The following is a 19,984-nucleotide window of genomic DNA, read 5'->3' as shown; positions in this document are numbered from 1 at the left end:
GCATGTATTTGTATCTGTGTATGTTTGTGTGTGTGTGTGTTTGTGTGCCCACTGCAAGCTTTTCCGAAACAGTAGTATTTTGCTTTATAGAACAAGAGTGGCAGAAGTTTTTAACATTCGTCTTGAAATGGCAATCATAGCTTTTCTTTTTGTCAGCGTTTGAAGGTTTTCTTCTCTTTTGTCTGGCCGCTGAAAACACAGCGTAGCCCGTGTTCCCCTTGAGCACAGAGAGTCAGAGAAACGTCTCCGACTTTTTGTTTTCGTTAATTTTCCCAGCGATCGATATAAAGCAGGAAGCAATTCTCCTAAGAATGTGTATTTATTTTTTAAAGTATGAAGATTACAGCGAAGGCGCACCTTCACTGCTGGGCGGTTCGATGAGAGCGCTGGCGCCCTAACGCAGATTTGTGTTTCTCTCGGCTCCTGGAGCCCATTGTGAGTGGGCAGAGGACGAACAATGGGGGGGGGGGCGATAATTTCGACATTATCTCCGCGATGGCACCGTTCCTTTGGGACGCCTCGTGATGTGTGCAGACTGCAGCTTTAAAAATCCATTTTTATTTTTTAAAAAGTCTCCATTTAGGAACTGAAAAAAAAAGATTTAGCTTCATTTTGGCAAATAATAATTGAATTGGAAATGCGTTATTCGCATTCATTAGAAAGAAGCCTGGGCCGGGTGGAAAAAAAAGCAAACAAAGTTTTGCCAATTAGTTCATTAAATCGCGCTCGAATGAAATTAAATATAATACAGATTCTAATGGCTCATGCCAGTGAGTGATCTTTTGAATCGGGGCTCTTTTGTGCGGAAGCAGCGGTTCTGATATGTGGGGGTTCATTCGAGCACAATGTGAGAACGCCCGTTTCCGACAGCAGGGGGACCCCCGCATCGCGTCCCGAGGGGCGGGGTCGGGTTAAACAGGAGAACGCGCCGCGTGCTTAACGCGCGTTAATTGAAGGGTAAAGCTGACGGCACGTGTTCAGGTAGGCCGCCCGGCCGCAGCAGGCTGACGTGGAGCCTTTGCTCCAGAGCTCTTTTTACTTCTCCGTCGGGCGTTTTGTGCGTTTTCATGAGCGGGGAAATGCGCTTTGGGTCGTGGGGCGCGATAATATGTACGTTAGTACAGCCCTTTGAAAGTCCACAGTATGCCGGCTGTCTTTCATTTATTCATTTATTTATTTATTTAGATATTATTTCTCGGTGCTTTAAATGTTAAGTTGGTGGTTGATGCTTTTACAGTAAAGTCCACAGTCAGTATTAAGTTTGAAAAGTGTAAGTAAATCTGTGAAGCGTCGGGGCAGAGCGTGTGCCTGTCCCGTCTTGCTGAGGAGCGGAGGCTTCAGGTGTGTGGGGTTCTGAGCGCTGTTTCGCTGTTCTCTGGACTTCACAAGAGCCCTTATTGACTGGGGCTTATAGAGCTCTTTGTCAATGCCTTTTTCTGCCAGAGCAGTTGTAAAATATTTTGTTTTGTTTTTTTTCTCCCACCCCCACCCCCCCCCCCCCCCCTACCATGGCCACACACTTACGCACACGCATGCACAAACACGCACTCACACGCGCACACATGCACGCACGCACATCCCCATACACACACACACACACACACACATGCACACACAAAGGGAGATCAGCAGTTCTACAACTTTACCGGCTGCATTGAAATCATGGAAATGAATAAGATGGGAAGATTCTACATGTCTAAAGCCATCGGTGGGAGCAACGTGGAGAAATGCAGGTATTGTTCTTTGCATTATTGGTTGGGCTGGCTCATTGTAGCCCTTTCCCACAGTAAAGCTGGAACCAGGCTGGCTCATTGTAGCCCTTTCTCACTGTAGAGCTGGAACCAGGCTGGCTCATTGTAGCCCTTTCCCACTGTAGAGCTGGAACCAGGCTGGCTCATTGTAGCCCTTTCCCACTGTAGAGCTGAACCAGGCTGGCTCATTGTAGCCCTTTCCCACTGTAGAGCTGAACCAGGCTGGCTCATTGTACCCCTTCCCCACTGTAGAGCTGAACCAGACTGGCTCATTGTACCCCTTTCTCACTGTAAAGCTGGAACCAGGCTGGCTCATTATACCCCTTTCTCACTGTAGAGCTGGAACCAGGCTGGCTCATTATACCCCTTTCTCACTGTAGAGCTGAACCAGGCTGGCTCATTATACCCCTTTCCCACTGTAGAGCTGAACCAGGCTGGCTCATTATACCCCTTTCCCACTGTAGAGCTGAACCAGGCTGGCTCATTATACCCCTTTCCCACTGTAGAGCTGAACCAGGCTGGCTCATTATACCCCTTTCCCACTGTAAAGCTGGAACCAGGCTGGCTCATTATACCCCTTTCCCACCGTAGAGCTGGAACCACTAAAGTCACTTAAGCCGCGTTTCCACCGCAGGAGCTTTACCCCGGAACTAGGAACCTTTTGAGGAACTCAGTGCGTTTCGACCGCAGGAACTAGGGTCTACATTAAGTTCCGGGGACTTTATTTTACCCCCAAAAAAGTCCCTGCTCGGGGGGTAGTACTTTCCAAAAGTACCAGAACTTTTGGGGTGGGGCGCAAGCGCTAAAAATTTCTGATTGGTCGACGACTCGCAGTGTTTTATTTCAACCGCCATTTTTTAAAATCTGCAGCCGCAAACCGATTTATTTTCATAATAACTTGAAATCAAACTTGTATGTTATGCGGCGCAGTAGCCTACTTTTGGTTATAGCCTGCCAACGTCTTGGAATTATAACGTGTGCTCTTCTGTTCTTTTCTTGCTTTAGTATTCGCTTTATAAAATATTAAGCATTTGTGCTGGGACAGCATATTACGTACCAAAACTTTCAAACGGTTTAATTCAGTTGCTGAATATTTTCTTCCTGATTTTCTTTGTTAGCCCGTTGTAATTAACTCAAAACGTTTGATACAGTTATGTGAGGTATGCGGTAGTTCTGCGTAATTTACATTGGTGATACAGTAAACGCAAACTGGAAATCACCTTCCGCACTTTTTGTCAGGGTAAAATAACAGGTTAATTCTAGTAATCGTCCCTTTTGCTTTTTCAGACTGCCATAATTTTACTCTGCTATTCTTCAATTCCACAAAAAGACTAGGAAGACTATGGACTAATTTATGGTGCATGGTTTGCATCAGGAGGGCACACTTCGCTGCTCGGCTAGCAGTAACTTTGAAGGAAAGCAAACAGTGGCTGTACCACTGTTAATTTAAATTTTCACGCAAGTCTGAGTTTTCGTTCTATTCTTGTCATTTTGCGATTAGCCTATATGGAATTGACGATGAGAAAGTAATCAATTCAACAGCAAATTGTTTACGACGTGTGCATGTTTTCTGCTGTTGTTGCCAGTTATTTGTGGAATGTGAATGCATTCTGTCGCCTCGGATGTCAAGACATGAAAGCGAATGTTCGCATAAAAACATAATGAATGTGTTTGAGAGGATATATAAAACAGTTACAATCTGACTATTGGCCTGTTATATCCTATTTGTTGCATAACAACGGTCCAAGTCCAACTACCAACAACAGTTTTGCTTGACAACGGTAAAATATGCCCAAACGGCCGCGGAAGAACATTTCAATTTCAGGTGATTAAATCGATAAAAATAAATACAAAAGTAACCATATATAGTCATTGTTGGTAACCCGTTGTATATAAGTGGAATAAACCCCTCCGGGCTGTCCCGGTTATTAGAAAATAATGTAGGCTACTTCGGTGGCAGTATGGGGTTACAGAAGAAATCATAGGACAGATGGACCGACGACAACGTCGCTTTTTTATACGTCAGTGGGTTAATTTGCCTAATCTTCACGGGACTTTAGACCGCGGTGGAAACGCAGACAACAATGGGCTGAAGGAACCTTTCAGTTCCTTGAAAAGTAGTTCCTGGGACTAAAAGTTCCGGGTACTTTTGATGGAAACGCGGCTTTAGTTAAGTTTCTGTGTGGGTTTCCCCTATGTTCTCAGCTGGCTGTATTTCTGGTGCTGGCCTACTTTTAGGGAACGGTGGGTAAAGTCAGTGAGCTGAATAACAATGTTCCCCCAGGAGGTGTCTGAACACAAAAAAAGTGATGCGATAAACAGAGAGGAGAACACACCGCCATCGCTTATCACCACAAACAACCGGAGCCCGACAGCAGTTATACTGAGCATGCTGTCTGCTCATTTATTTTATTGTGTTTTTCTGGGGGTCAGGGGACCTCAGCCTTCAACAGCGAGGCCCAGGTTGTAATTTTTTTGTGGGAAGACACCTGCAGGCTCTTTGAAGTTGAGTGCTACAGCTGTCCTATGTAAAATGCTTGTAGGAGTGATCTGCTTCAGTTGTGCTGTGTAAAATGCTTGTAAGAGTGATCTGCTACATGTGCTATGCAAAATATTTGTAGGAGTGATCTGATTAAGTTGTGCTATATAAAATGCTTGTAGGAGTGAGCTGCTACAGCTGTGCTATGTAAAATGCTTGTAGGTGTGATCTGCTACAGCTGTGCTATGTAAAATGCTTGCAGGAGTGATCTGCTTCAGTTGTGCTATGTAAAATGCTTGTAAGAGTGATCTGCTACAGCTGTGCTATGTAAAGTGCTCGTAGCAGTGATATTGCATATGCTGCGATTCCAAGAGTGCACATGCCAAAAATAAATGCATGCAGAATGGAAAACAAAGACTGCCTGGCAACCAGGCAATCTGCTTTGCAGGACAGTTGAATACAGAACAAATCTCTCGTATGCTTGTGGGAGATGTAAAATGCAAGGCTGTTACTTTGCCTGATTAGCCATTTGTGGCAAACAAGTTTGTTTAATTCTGGTGACTGTTTTACCTTCGACCCTATACATAATGTGATCGAGGGATTTGAACCAGTATGTTATGTATATTTTTAATTTAACCTCCTGAACACAGCTGGTGGGTTTAGATGGTTGGATGATTTCATTATTCAGCCTGTTTAAGAACTTAAATGTTCTCTCCAGAAAAATAATATTTTTTTAAGGAATGCATAATCGTAGAATTTCCACTCATGTACTGCTCCCTTAGAACATAAAACATAAAATGAATGAAATACTGTATATCATTTGTGTATGCCATTGCGCATGTAATAGAAAGCTTTCTTATGTTTTCAAAGGGAATTTAGCCTGTGCGTAAAGCAAAGCAATTTAAACACGCTATTAGCATTACCTAGCCCAAACATGTAAGGTAATATTGAGGTATGACGGCAAAATGATTCCATAAATGTTCCGCGAAAGGTAAAAGGTCATATTTACCACGTGGGTGGCGGCCTGCGCGAGTGTTTTTGATCCTGTCTGATCTATTCATCCTCGTGTTCCTCTGAGAAAGCCGTGTGAAGATATAAAAGATATAAAAGGCCCACGTTAATGAGTTAATTATGCGCACAAAAAGCAGCGAGACCGGAGAAGATAAGAAGAGAGAGAGAGAGAGAGAGAGAACAGCGTTCAGGTGCTCCGCGGGCTGGTATTTTTATGTATTTTTTTTAGCTCGTACCCTAATACGTATTCTTAAGGACACGATTCCATTTTCAATGGACTGCCCCTCTATTAACGCCGAGAAATAATGACGGCTTTTCTTCCGCGCTGAAAGGAGAAAGCACGGCCGTCGGAGCGGCGCATTGTCCACGGCGAGCCGCTGAGTTCGGGTACTTTTCCGCAGAAACGTGTTAAAAGTTCAGCTTGGGGGGCGGGGGGGGGGGGGGGGGGGGGGGGGGGGGGGGTTGGGAGGGTGAGGGGGTCTCTCTGCTCCCTGGCCTCTCCGGGCCACTTGTCCACCCAAGGCTGTGGGACCACACAGCCAGTATCAACAAAAAACAAAACAAAACAAAACCAAACGCAGTTGTATTATCAAACGTGCCTTCCCCTTAGCACCCACGCCCCTTAGCCCCACACCGCTAACAAGCCCAGAGCTGCTCGCACACACACGCTTGCTTGTTGCATTGTGCTGTTTCAGGTGCAGGCAGCCGATTACGCATGCGAAGGTACGCTCACTGATCCCAGATCATCAGAGGACGCTCCCATTCTTTCACACGTATCTTGTGCGACATGAAGAAATAGTCTGGCAGGCAAGCCGACTGAAAAAAAAAACATCTCTGTGCTGGCCAGCATTCTCTTGACGAGGACAGTCTTCCTGTAGCCAAGAAAACTAATCATTGGATTGTGTTTTCTCCCTCTCTTTCTGTCTCTCTCTCTCTCTGCCTCGCTCGCTCTCCCTCTCTCTCTCTCTCTCTCTCTCTGAATACACTTATATGTCTATAAGCGCAAAGGTTATTGAGAAGATTTGACAAAGTTATTGCACGCATACTTGTGAAATTGGTACACAGACATTGTAAAATGTCCCTTGTGCGCTATGACACATTCTGGTGTATGATATGATACATTAATTTACCACTTTCTTGGCTATCAATCAATCAGCCTTTATTTATAGAGCACATTTCATACAAATTTGCAACACAGTGTGCTGAACACAAAAATGAAAATAAAGAACTTAAAAATCAGGTGATACATAAAAGTTCATAAAAAATAAGATTAAAAATAAATAAATTGATAAAATGATTTAAGGTGTAGTGTGTAGAATTGGCATCTAGCGGTGAGATTGCAGATTGCAACCAACTGAATACCCCCTTCCCCTCACCCCACCCTTTCCAACGACGTAGGAGAAGCTAGGGTGGACTGTAAGTTCCAAATATCATGTCATGGTCTAGGACAGCATCGAGAAGCCAAGTGTTGAGTGATGAGGGTCCTTGATAGATTTATAAATTGTATTTGGTTATTTAGTCTGTAAAACTATAGGTCATAGCTTACAAGTAAGATAGCGATTATGATTGTTAATTGTTCCGCATTGTTATTGCTAACGTTAGCTGCTTTGCATGGTAAATCATAGAAAGACATGATGCGTCACAAAAACTATTACACTACTAACTAACGCTTACATTACAGTGTGAAATATCCTCATTATAAAATAACACTAACCTATTTAAAGACACTCCATTTCAAAAATAACGTATATAACTGAAATATTTTGAGCAGTAATACTATAGCAATGATGAAATCTTATGTTTTCAATAGAGACAGAGACAGTAAATCAATGACATATTTCATATATCTGCTTCTGTCAGCTAGGTCTGTCAGCAAACATATGGCTTAACTATGCCCAGAAGTCCTCAATAATAATAGTATTTTCCAAGAAATTACAAAAAAATTGAATAAATGGATTGTCATTCAAGCCAGACTGTACTAAAAAGGGCGACAACGCCGTAAACAACACGTGTGGTATTACACACACAGCTATTGGAAGGTACCCAGGCATCGTGCTGGGCTACTGTACTGAAACATGGCGGTGCAACATGGCGGCCTCCGTGGAAGAGGACGCGCTCCTATGCAGATATATGAAGGGCTAAGGTAACGAAAACACGACGATTCTTATTTTCATGGGATTATACACTTATTAAAACATACTTATGAATATTATATTCAATTTCTGCTAAAAGTCCGTTCCGCTAAATTCTACACACTGCACTTTTAAGAAGATTAAAATGATTACAAAAGAATATGGACGCCCTAACTAAAAGCAATGAGGCTAAGAGGTGCCTTGTGAGCTTGTGGTAGTATTGTGTAAGGTCATTAGGGACAGATAGATGCTGACTTCAGACTTTACTTTCTCATACTTGCTATGCAGAATTTACAGTTCCCTCAACAGCCACTTTTACAATTAACTTGTTGACGTGATGCACATCATTTAAATTATAGATTTTTACGGTTATTAGTAAAGTGCCTTTATACTTCCAATGGCTGGTAGATAAATCGGTCTTGATGTAAGGAAGTTTGTCATGTTTCCAAGGTGACCGAATCAGCCATTCATAATCCATGTTTTAAAACATTATCATAATTCAGCTGAGCTGCAAAAGCAGCAGCTTTAAATCCAGTACCATGAGCTACACACGTAGTATGAGAAGTCCATTCCAAAGCCATGTAGCAGCCTATCCACCACTCAAATCTGTGAAGTGATCAATCAGTCAATCAATCAATCACTGCCTTTGTATAAACAAAATAAAGTTCCTATACTGATTAACATGACTACAATGTTACAATATAATTTTATATCTTAACTTAATTCTCGTTTGCAAGGGAATTTGCACAAAAAAAATCCTTAAATGTGTTTGAATTGCATCATAAATTATTACTCGTGATATTTATTTTTGAGTTATTTGAGTTCTGTACTTGCAGTTTCAATTACAGCTCAACATTAGTCTTGCACTCAAGTTTTAATTACAGTCATTGCAGTTTACAAGCCATTTGACTATTTGTATGTATTTGTAAATATTTAAAATTATTCATAAATATTTTAACAAAACTTGGAATGCATTTGAAGTAATTTAATAAATATGTTTGTTATTTATATTCTCAAGTATTTGATTAAGTGGAAGCATTTGGATTTTCTTGCCTACATGCAATGTTTTTATTTAAAATAGCAAGCAATGCAAATATTGATTTCAGCTTTTATGCAATGTTTCTCTTGCAGCATGCACTGATGGTACCCAGAGCTAAGGGTGGAACTGCAGTTAATTCACTACAGAACCTATTACATTATATTGCAGGCATTTAGCAGATGCTCTTATCCAGAGCAATTTACACCACTTTTACACATCATTTACATTGTATCCAATGCTGGATATATACTGAAGCAATGCAGGTCAAGTACCTTGCTCAAGGATACAACGGCAGTGTCGTACTAGGACCCATACACATCTACTGCAAAGTTTATTCCAATCTCAGCATTTATCCATGGTATATTTTCAAAAGTTATTCGGCATACTTTTAAAGAAAATGGGTCACATCTCTCCTTTCATCCTTCCTACCGGCCTGCATTCTTGGGCACATCTTTTGACCGAGCTGTCTGAAATGTTCAAAACAGTATTTAAAAAATAAATAGCATTTCAAGGACATATTTTAAAAACTATTTTCGTTCAAAAAATAAACTTTTTAAATTATTTGTGTGTGTGTGTTTGCTTATATTGTGTGTGTGTGTGCGTGTGTCTGTGTGTGTGTGTGAGCAGGCGTGTACATTCATACAGTATGTTTGCGTGCGTGAGTGGGTGGGTGGATGTCTTCCTGCATATGTACTGTATGTATATGTTGTGCGACTGAATTGTGTTTGCGGCACAAAGGCTGTAGAATAACGCTTTCAAAATTCACCACTGAAATTCAGCAAAACCCATTTTGAAGCCCTGCTTCCTGACCCACTCCTGCTGGGACGAAAGGGAGTGTAGGATATTAATTAGGAACGTTTTTTCGGAAATCCCCCTGCCAGAAGATAAGAATGTGCCGTAAACTGAATTTTATTAGCATCGAAGCTTCGGGCAGGAGAAACTGACCTGTGCTCCCCGCACACAATGCCGTACGGAGTGGCATTTCTCACCAGGGCTAATGCAGCAACACCGCCATTGTCCGGCTTACAAGATACGCTGGACCTGGCCCAGAGATAGCCGCGGTCAAAAGAGTGGCAGGAATGCTGATGCTGTGGGATATCCCCCCACAATAGCACAGGCTAGGGCTGGGCCTGGCTGTACAGATCAGGAGGTTTTGTAGCGTATCCCAGACACCCGCTGCATATTTATCCAGCTTTCCTCACCTCCGCTGCTTATGCACAGCAGCGCTTAGCATTGATTTGTCTCGGAAGGCAGCAGGCAGGGCAGGTTTCCTCTTCAGGGAATTTTGGGGGGAGGAAAAGTACATTGTAAAACATGGCAGAATAAAGGGTTCTTGTAGCGAAAATGTAATCCTCAAAAATAAAAATAAAAACCATGGCTCACCCCCACAGACATCCAGACGGGACGGTAATCCACCAAAAGCACGCTGGAGCACTTCAGATGAGCTCCCGGCCTCTGCCGCCTGAACGTAACGTGCCTGATAAATATGTGTACCTTTTTTCTGGAGCTCTTGTCTATGTGGCTCTTGCTATGGGGAACGGCAGGTGGATCGCGCATCTTTGATCGTTAGCTTTCCTGCCGTTTTGCGGATAACAGTGTAGGTTGTAGCCTGAAGATTAGTCGAAGGTTCCTTACTCTGTTTTCTTTCTCGCGTTGGTCGTGCCTGTGGACTTTGCCGTTCCTATTGGCCGTTTTTTTCCCGCCAAAACTAACGTGTCTGTCGGGGAAACGCCATTTTTCCCTGCTAATTGAGAACAAATAAGCTCCAGAGCCATGTATTCTATCATCATTTGTCCAAAACTAATGAATGTGCTCGGTTTTGGTTTGCTAACGCGATTTGGCAAGCTACACACGATTGCTGAACTGTGTCTGTGTACCAAAAAGGGTGTATTTCTAAGTCAAAGTGAAGGACAAGGTGTGCACTGAATCCAGGCCACAGATTCTGAAATATCCCAGCAGGGGCGTTTGATTCGCTTTTTGCTTGACATCGTGCTCATCCTTGAGATGGGTGATCAGGTGATCTGTAAAGCAGTGCTTTTTATGCCTCCGCGACGGCACAGCCGTGGCCGGAGGCATTGTGTTTTCGGGTTGTCCGTCCGTCCGTCCGTCCGTCCGTCCCGATTCTCGAGAACGCGATATCTCAGGAACGCCCTGAGGGAATTTCTTCAAATTTGGCACAAACGTCCACTCAGACTCAAGGATGATCTGATTAGATTTTGGTGGTCAAAGGTCAAGGTCACTGTGACCTCACAAAACACGTTTTTGCCTTGGTTGGTGGAGGCATACAACCGCAAGGCGGTATTTATAGTTAGATTTAGGGTGAAGCAAGAGGTCGCTGGCACCCACTGCAATTACCACAGGTCTCCCCTCAGCATGGCAAATGAACACTCTGTCTCTCTCTAATAGGGAGAGCACATCCACTCATCTTCCTGACCTTTTTTTTCCTGAGATTAATGAATAGGGAATACTCTGTTCTAAGTGCGTACGTGGGGACAGAGAGAAATCACTCAAAATGCTATAAATATGCCCATTTTGTGCAGCTTTAATTCTTTTTTTTTTTTTTTGTTCTGACAAACATTTGTGCATCCCTTTTTAGGTAATGACCATTTTTGTGAAAGGTTGGAACAATCCATTTTCCTCAGAAACGGTTGGATGTCCTCGCAGAGTTTGCACCATTAAGACGCCTCAAAATTTAGCAGAAAACGAAGGGCGAAACCATCCGTGACCCTCCGAAAATGTCTGCACAAGTCACAATGCAAGCGGAGATGTGCGTTTATTATGATTAAATACGGATCGCTGGAAACAGGATTGGGCCAAGTTTACGAACGCTTTCATAATTGGGGAGAAGAAAGGAGCTCTTCTTCTCTTATTCAAATCGCTTGTGTCTTGACAGATAAACCCAGTGGAATATGGGAAACCTCATCAAGGTTGAGTTTTTTTTTTTTTATAAACACCCATAAAAAGCATGTCTTACCCTAAACTAAAGAAAACAGATTCCAAATACTTTATAACAAATAAAAAGAAATCAATAGACTTTATTCTTGTTAATAATTTTAACAGGTAATCCAGATAAAGGTGGCTTTATCTGAATGTATATTGTGCAATTTATGAAACACTGAAATTGAATTATTGGGTACTTAACGTGTATGTGTTGTGTTGTTTAAAGTGTGCAAAGCCCTTGTTCAGGGCAGAGTGCGTTTTTTTGGTCGATCCCGAGTTTCGGTTGAAACGATACTAAAGGATATTTTAACTGCTTCTTCATTGTGCTCTTTATGACCCTTCTAAAAACGCACTTTCGTAGAATTGCTTTACAGTCTTTTTACAATCTGTTTCTACTTTTATGAATCTCTTTATCATTTGCTCCTAAACTGGTTTCATTATTTTATTGCGCGTTATGCTCCATCCATTTTAATCTGTCTTGTCTCTCTTTAATCTCTGCGGTAATTGTTTTAATCTCACTTGTATTTTGCTATTATCCGGAAGCACTTCGCGCTGCTCTGCTGGAAAGGTGCTGTGCAATTGCATATTTTTGTATTGTTAAAAAAACACAAAAATCCCCTTAGAGGCAGAGATGGTGGAAATGCAGGGACAGTGGAGGAAAATGTCTGCCCTGCAGATGCCAATGTTGGGAGTACCTCCTAAGAAACAAAAACCAATATTATTATTATTAGTAGCAGTCGCATTAGCAGCACTAGTAGTAGCAGCAGCAGTAGTATCAGCAGCAGTAGCAGCAGCAGCAGTAGTATCAGCAATAGTAGTAGCATTAGCGGCAGCAGTAGTAGCAGTAGTAGCAGCAGTAGTAGTAGTAGTAGTAGCAGCAGCAGCAATATTAGTAGTAGTAGTAGTAGCTAGCGAGATAGTAGTAGTATAGTAGAGTAGAGCAGATGCGCAGTATGTGATGTAGAGACATAGTAGTGTAGTAGCGCAAGTAGTAGTAGTACAGTAGCAGCAGAGTAGTATAGTAGTAGCAGCAGCTAGTAGTAGTAGTAGTAGCAGCAGTAGTAGTAGTAGTAGTAGCAGCAGCAGTGTATTAGTAGAAGTAGAGCAGTAGAGTAGTAGTAGTAGTGTAGTAGTAGCAGCAGTAGCAGTGCGCTAGTAGTAGTAGTAGTAGCAGCAGCAGTCAGTAGCATAGTAGGTAGTAGTTAGTGCAGCAGTAGTGGCAGCAGTAGTAGTAGTAGTAGCAGTAGTAGCAGCAGTAGTAGTAGTAGTAGTAGTAGTAGCAGTAGTAGCAGCAGTAGTAGTAGTAGTAGTAGCAGTTGCAGCAGTAGTAGTAGTAGTACCAGTAGCAACAGCAGCAGTAGCAGCAGTAGTAGTAGTAGCAGTAGCAGCAGCAGCAGTAATAGTAGTAGCAATAGCAGCAGTAGTATCTATTTATATTAGCAGAACTGAACAGCAAGTGCTCCACATGACAGTATGCGCTAAAAGGTAGCCCCAGGTACCCAGAAGTGCAGGCTCAGTGGATATAAAGCGAGTGTGCCGTGCATCGCCCTGTGGTCTTCTGTTGTTTTCACGGTTTGTTCTGTCGGACTCGCACCGCCGTACCCGAGGGTTAAAGGTACAGTACCTCTCACCCGCCCCCCAGGTACGGCCCCGCCTTGCGTCCCGCTAACTCCGGCCGTTTCCCCTAAACCCGAGAGATCAATCAGCCGCCCGGCCGAGGCTGACGCGCCGCGGTTTAGCCGCTCGCGGTCGATGCGGCCCGTCTGTACCGCGAGGCGAACCGACCTTCTTACACAAGGAAAATTAAGCAGAGGAACGTGATGTCATTGAGTAAACGTTCCTCTGAGACAGCACAGAGTGGGCTGAACCTACAGAACGATGCAGGCTGGGTGTAGTTACTTGGTTTTCATGCATTGTGCTTTCAAGAGGATATGTTTATATTGAAATTTAGATTTAGTATTTCTAACTTGTGCAAAGCTCTTGTGGTTTTTCTGTCGAATAATGCTCCCAAGTGCTTGAAGTGAGGTCCCTTTGATACTTGTGAATTTGACATAGGTCGTGTGATAAGGATAGCTTTGCTGGCAGGATGGTGCTCCACTCTTTGGTCCCTGCGTGTGGTTGTATGGGTGTGTGTGTGACCGCATGTTTGCGTGTGATTCTGAAGATCTATGGTTGCATGTCCGCGTATGTATGTAGGTGTGGGTGGGATGCGGGTGAGGTCGTCAGTAACGATCCGCTAATTCCGCGCGCCGCACCTGCACCCTGTCACCGGCGGGGTGGGCGGGTTTGGGGACAGATCCGTTATCGTTAGCCCGCGCGCGGCCGTAAACGCCGCCACCGCAGCCGAGGCTGAACGCGGCTCAGCCGCTGACCTTTGCATAATGAACGCGCCGCCGCCGCCAGGATGAGGCTTGCCCCCGTTTCGCTTTCCCCCCAATAGAGGTTATTACTCTCACGGCCTCACCGCGCATCCATCAGGCGTTAATGTTCCCGCGGCACGCGCCCCAGAGTCTTTACCACGTGTGTGTGCACTGCTGCCCTCAAGTCCTGCTGCACATTATCTCATTTTCATCTGCAAAAACGAACTAAAAATCTGAGAATGTAGTATGTTATATAATATTTACCGATACAGTATGCTTACTGTAAGTCAGGAAGGCATCTCAACCTGAGTTACAGTAGTAATACTGTAGTATCCCAACCTACTCCGATTGCCGTATATTTTAATTCATGGCTATTACTGTGTTAATATCTCAGAATCAGGGTAAGCTTATCAATGTTTTTTTAAACGAATTTTCGCTTTGTCATTTTGTCATTTGTTATTTATCTTGTTCTTGCTTCATCTATTCTACTTTTCCCAGAACAAATGGCCTTTTTTCAGGTTAGTTCAAGGTCTGAGCAAATGCACTGCATATTGCAATAAAAAGTTTAGAAGATCTTAGGAATTTGACATTTTGTGTTTGATATTACATTTGATATTTCTGCTTATTTATTTAATTTTGGATTCTTTTAGCTGTCACCGTTAGGTGCCCTCTGTCTGGTTTGCGGCCCCTCTCAGCTGGCGTGAAGGAGACAGACTGAGACGGAACGTGCTAGAAGGCCGGCTTTTATTTCCGCCTGACGCCCCGCTCTGCCTTCCTCTCCCCGTGATTTGTGTTTGTTTGCTCATAAAGGTCAGGCCATTGAGCAGGAGCCGCCATTCAAAAAAAAAAAAAAGCAGTCGTGACAACGGCTCGTGTCACCAGCTTCCTGTCCACCCCCCACCCCCCCGCACAGGAAATGCCAATCACACCCCCCTATCCCACCCACCAACCCCCCCCCCCCACCCCCACCTCCCACCTGGTGTTTTTTCCCAGGCGCCCCGGACTCAGCGAGACCCCGACAGCTCCCGCGGCGAGCCATTTGGAGCGAGTGGACGGGACGGCCACGCCCCCGGACCCCCCGGCCCCCCGGCGGAGGCCTGTCGGGACGAGCCGTGCCGGAACGGAGGGACCTGTCGGGCGCGGCGCTCGCCCAGCGGGGCGGCGTCTTTCGGCTGCGACTGCCCCCTGCACTTCACCGGGCCGCTCTGTGACCAGGGTACGGCACCGCCGCCCCGCCCGCACCCCGTCTCTACAGGCACTTACCACACGCTTTCTGAGGGACACCACTCACCACACGCTTTCTGAGGGACACCACTTACCACACGCTTTCTGAGGGACACCACTCACCACACGCTTTCTGAGGGACACCACTTACCACACGGCTTTCTGAGGGACACCACTTACCACACGCTTTCTGAGGGACACCACTTACCACACGCTTTCTGAGGGACACCACTTACCACACGCTTTCTGAGGGACACCACTCACCACACGCTTTCTGAGGGACACCACTCACCACACGCTTTCTGAGGGACACCACTTATCACACGCTTTCTGAGGGAACATAAACGCCAGAACAACTCAACGGTTCATTAGAATGTACATGACAATGGGAAAGCGGGCGTGACCTCTGTCATCGTCTATGCATCACTTCCTCCAATATATCCTGCACTTTACACACCTGCAGTTTACAGACTGCAGACATGGAGACAAAGAGACAGGCAGGCAGGCAGACAGACAGATATGGAGACAGACAGACAGACAGACAGTCAAACAGACAGACAGACACACAGGCAGGCAGACATGGAGACATACAGACAGACAGACAGTCAAACAGACAGACAGGTAGGCAGCCAGACAGATAAAAAGACAGACAGACAGACAGAGAGTGGGGGAAATGTCTCCTCTCTTAAGGAAAAGTGGAGTGGAGATTTCCACTACCTGCCAGGTTCCGCGACCTCACCTGGCCCGTCCTCTCCGCTCGCCCCGCCCCTCCTCCCGCCCCCTCCGCGCGCCGCTGAGGCGTCAGAGACCGAACCCCGGGGGAAAGGGGTGGGCGGGCAGACTGACAGCTTCCAGACAGCCCCGGCAAGGGGAAAAAAAACAAATAAATCCCTTCCCCGATTACAAATGACGTCCACCCGGCCGACCCAGCGGCAGCAGAGCCGCCAAGAGAGAGAGAGAGAGAGAGAGAGAGATGTGCCGCCACAGCGCCGTCCTGGTGAAAAAAACCGCCGCGTCACCCCAGGTGAAAAAAACACCGGGAGGGAGGGAGGGAGAGAGAGAGGGAGGGGGACAGCCGCCGGCCGGCCACCAACGGGTCCTCCTCGCGCCCAGACAACGGAGGCGACGGGGAATAATCATTTTTTTAAAAAGTTAATATTCACATCGACGCTCCTCTGTCATCGGCCCCGTCCTGCCTTTTGATTTAATTGGGCCGTTGAAGCCGGCTGTCATTAAAGCTTCTGTTCCCCCCCCCCCCCCTCCGCTGACAGGACACGGTGAGTTATAATAATAAAGTGCCGGAGGGAAAGCAATCCGCTGAGTGATTCGCCCGTTCGTCTTTATTGGCTCGCGATTCCGGGCCCTTTAGAATAAGTGTACCATTAATCCTATCGCTCTTCTGTTCTTGTTTTTTTTTGTGTGAGCTGTGTCACTCATTTTAAATAAAGTTTTGGATACATAACTAACTGTGTGCAGTATATAGATAAATGTAAACGTAAGTGAACCAGCGGATCCACGGATACAACAGGCGGACAGAAGTTGTGGAAAGTTTTAACAGAAAGCCCACTTCCCGTTAGGCTCATCGTTTCGCCTGCAGTCGAAGGCTAATTTAGCATTGTGTCGAGCCTGATGTATAGATAGGGGCGGCTGGGTGGCGGGGTGGATGGATGCCTCCATTTAGAGACACATCAGCGAGTGCAGCGCTGGCTCGAATACAAATAAATTAACTTAAAACATGCGAGCTTAACCTCCCGAATTTATCAGTTTGATGCCCCGGACGTTCTGGCAATCAGCGGTGTTTACCAATTATCTGCTTAATAATTAACGTTTTAAGATGTCCCTTGGCCACGAGAATGGAGTCAGCAGTCTTCCGGTTGCCAAGTGCGTATTGCTTAAAAGCTTTCTGTAACTGTGAGACCGGAGAATACCGGTTTCTATGACGCACGGTGTGTGTCTGTAGCGTTATATTACTTAGCTATGGTTTATATACAGACACATTTAGCATGCAGAAAAAGCTTCAATGCATTAAACTGTATTTGTACATAATGTGTTTTTCAGAGAGTGCTGGATTCTGTCTGTGAAGAGTCATCATGAAGAACTGTGTGCTCAATGTACAGTTTGTCGTATGAGTTGCGTATTACGTATAAAGACTCTGAAGGCCATTTGCGATGCTTTTATCTCAGTTGCTACCTTAATACAGTGTGAAAATGTTGAGACATTTCTCATTTGCGGATTGTATTTTCCCTCACCTGAGTCGGATATTAGCAGTAGACTGCGGTCTAATGGGCAGTGGCTCTCTTTTACTGGAGCCCCAGCCAATGAGAACTGATAAATCTGAATTCCTGGCTCAACCCCCCCCCCCCCCCCAACCCTCCTCCCACCAGGTGTATGTATTCTGCGATTTTCCCGAGCCGCGTATGCAGAAGGAAGCGCGTGAGATGGCGAGAAGGATTAATGAACGAGTGAATAAGAGAGGGAGGGAGTTTCTGCAGGGTCGCTTATCTCTGCGCGGTTTCCTCGCGAACAGATGGACAGCCGGCAGCGGGAGGAGAGTGACTGACGGGGCTTTTGAAGTCCGCCATTTGAGACGAGGCTTAGCCGGCAGATAGCCGAGGAAAACGCGTAGCCGAGGAAAGCGCGTAGCCGAGGAAAGCGCGTAGCCGAGGAAAAGCTAGAGAACTCGAATGCTTATCGTATCGATGCGCATCTTGGCGGGCGGGAAATGTGGGGGTGTGGAGGGAGGGGGGGGTGGCGGGGGAGAAAAGGGGGGTGGGGGGAGGGGCGTGAACACGCATCAACACCGAGTGATGTGTGAGGCCTTACCAGGGATGGGAAACACTGAAATGAAGCCGCTATCCGAACCAGCGACCGGTTGTGGCTGTGTTGCGGGGCCCGCGCGCATAGCTGTTGCTAACTAAATGATGGATGCGGCCTGTCATAGAAGGCTTGATATTAGCTGTATTAGATTTCCTTCAAGGGTGGCGGGATCGAGCAGCCGCACGGCTGAACGGAAGTCGTTAGCTGTTAGCGCCGCAAAATACAAACAACAGATTTTGATGAGCCAAATCAGGCTTCCTAAAGTGCGTAGCGTGTAGCGTCGAGCTCGCAGCGGGCGAAACATGCAAGTGAGATGCGATAATGAGATGCAAGCGGAGGCACATGCAAATTCGCTGCCCCCTATTGGCTGAGAGCGCAGACTTCAAAGAGCTTTTATCATTTGCATGTTCCTTTGAGGGCTTCACTACTTTAAAGCTCAGTAATGTGCATTTTCCATATAAAGAAATTTTGCAGACGACAGGAATACAATTGTGACAGTCAATTAGCCTGCATGTTGACACCACACATCAGAACGTGTCCTAGGATACGTTTTACTTTGTGAAGATGAATTTTTGCTCAGTGACAACAGGGTGTTGGCAACAAGGCAAAAGGTGTTTTCATGAAGTGACACGATGTGACCAAATGTTAATCAGAAGGTGCACAAGACATAAAGATTTCAAACTAAAATGCCTTTGATTAACCCGAATTAGATTTATAAAGTTTATACTAAATAAACATATTGTATTTATAGATTGTGCACTGCATTCAAATTACGTGCTTTGAGAGCCAAAAAACATTATTAGAAACAGTATTTGTTATTGCTTGCAGAGTTTTAATAGGAACAGTTCCATCACTACATCCAGGTTATTTCTACAATCAGTATACCTACAAGTGGGTTTCACTGTCTGTAAAGTATATTATTAAAATTATTCAGCTGTAGTTGATTTATAGTTACTTGTATCTTTTTTTCACCTCATGCAAGCGGTTTCTCCCAGACCTGGGTTTATAAGTAGTTCTGTGCAGCATTATTAAGACGAGTGCATGGAATATGATTTTATTGAATCGTTTTCTCTCGCGTTCCGTCTCTCAGATAAGCTCAGAACACAGATTTGTCTCTGCTAATATCCTTAGCGCACAGCAGACTTCATGCAGAAGTGGCTTAGCTTCACCTAGCGGGCCTCGATTAAAGCTAGCGAGGTACCAAGCGATGGAGCGCTACCATCCTCATGATGCTGATGACTGCTCCACCACGCAGCGGCGGCCTGCGTGTGCAGCAGTGTAGTGTAATGGGTAAGGAGCTGGTCTTGTAACCCGAAGGTCGCAGGTTCGATTCCCGGGTAGGACACTGCCGTTGTACCCTTGAGCAAGGTACTTAACCTGCGTTGCTTCAGTACATATCCAGCTGTATAAACGGATGCAGTATTTACATGCTGTGTAAAAAAAAAAAAAAAAAGGTGTGTAACTCGCTCTGGATAAGAGCGTCTGCTAAATGCCTGGAATGTAATGCACTGGAAGGTCTTTGGACAGTGGCTGCAGACTTTAGGAGATAGCATAGCGGTAGCTCCTGTGCTTGGGCACGCAACCGCGCGTCGCGCTCAGCAGACGGCCGTTCCGGTTGGAGGGGAAAGGCGTTTGTTTATACATTTGGACCGGCGGCGGTTTTGTTTTGCAGATGAAGATGGAAAGAGGAAAAAGACTGACAGAGACGGGGGAGGAAAAAGGGATGTGTCTGAATTATGGCATCTCAATGCCCCCCCGTCACATCCAACAGAAATTCAGCTCGATGCGAAACAGCGCGGAGTTTCTTAAGCTTCGACGCCAAAGGCCTGCTCTGAATGCGATTATTTCCTTCGAAATAACGTTTCGGTTTTTGAGCCAAACAGCGTACCTTTGTTGAACTGCGGATTAATGGATTCGGCGTTATAACAGCACGTGTGTTTTCCCTCTAATGGACGCGTTGCTCGGGCGGCGAAAGTCTTGCGTGGATTTGGGAGGGCTTGCTAATTACATTTCTCTGTGAAGCTAACGCGGCTGTCATTGGTATTCCCCTCATCGCCGCACACCCCTAGATTCAATTTCCTGTCTTAATGGGCTGTAGGTTTACAGAGCATAAAATGTTTGAGGGTCTTCAAACTGCGGCGGGATGGAGCGGAGACTCTGGGCGCTTTTTCCCGATAATGCCGGGTTTATCTGCAGAGGCCGGCGTCCCAGCAAGCGGCGGCCTGCCGATA

The 19,984-nt window shown here is 45.4% G+C and overlaps 1 protein-coding gene across 1 annotated transcript in view; it reads left to right on the top strand.

Annotated features, from left to right (window-relative positions):
* The window catches only part of eys (eyes shut homolog), a 337,977-nt gene that overhangs the window by 219,405 nt on the left and 98,588 nt on the right, over positions 1-19,984 (top strand). The window contains exons 33-34 of the mRNA XM_064318175.1: positions 1,621-1,733; positions 14,706-14,928. Coding sequence (XP_064174245.1) covers positions 1,621-1,733; positions 14,706-14,928 — 336 coding nt within the window. The remainder of the gene's footprint in view (positions 1-1,620; positions 1,734-14,705; positions 14,929-19,984) is intronic.

Source organism: Anguilla rostrata, chromosome 18, assembly GCF_018555375.3.
Source record: "Anguilla rostrata isolate EN2019 chromosome 18, ASM1855537v3, whole genome shotgun sequence".
NCBI lineage: Eukaryota > Metazoa > Chordata > Actinopteri > Anguilliformes > Anguillidae > Anguilla > Anguilla rostrata.
Note: the sequence above shows the minus strand (reverse complement) of the source record. Positions and strands in the feature narration are given on the sequence as shown.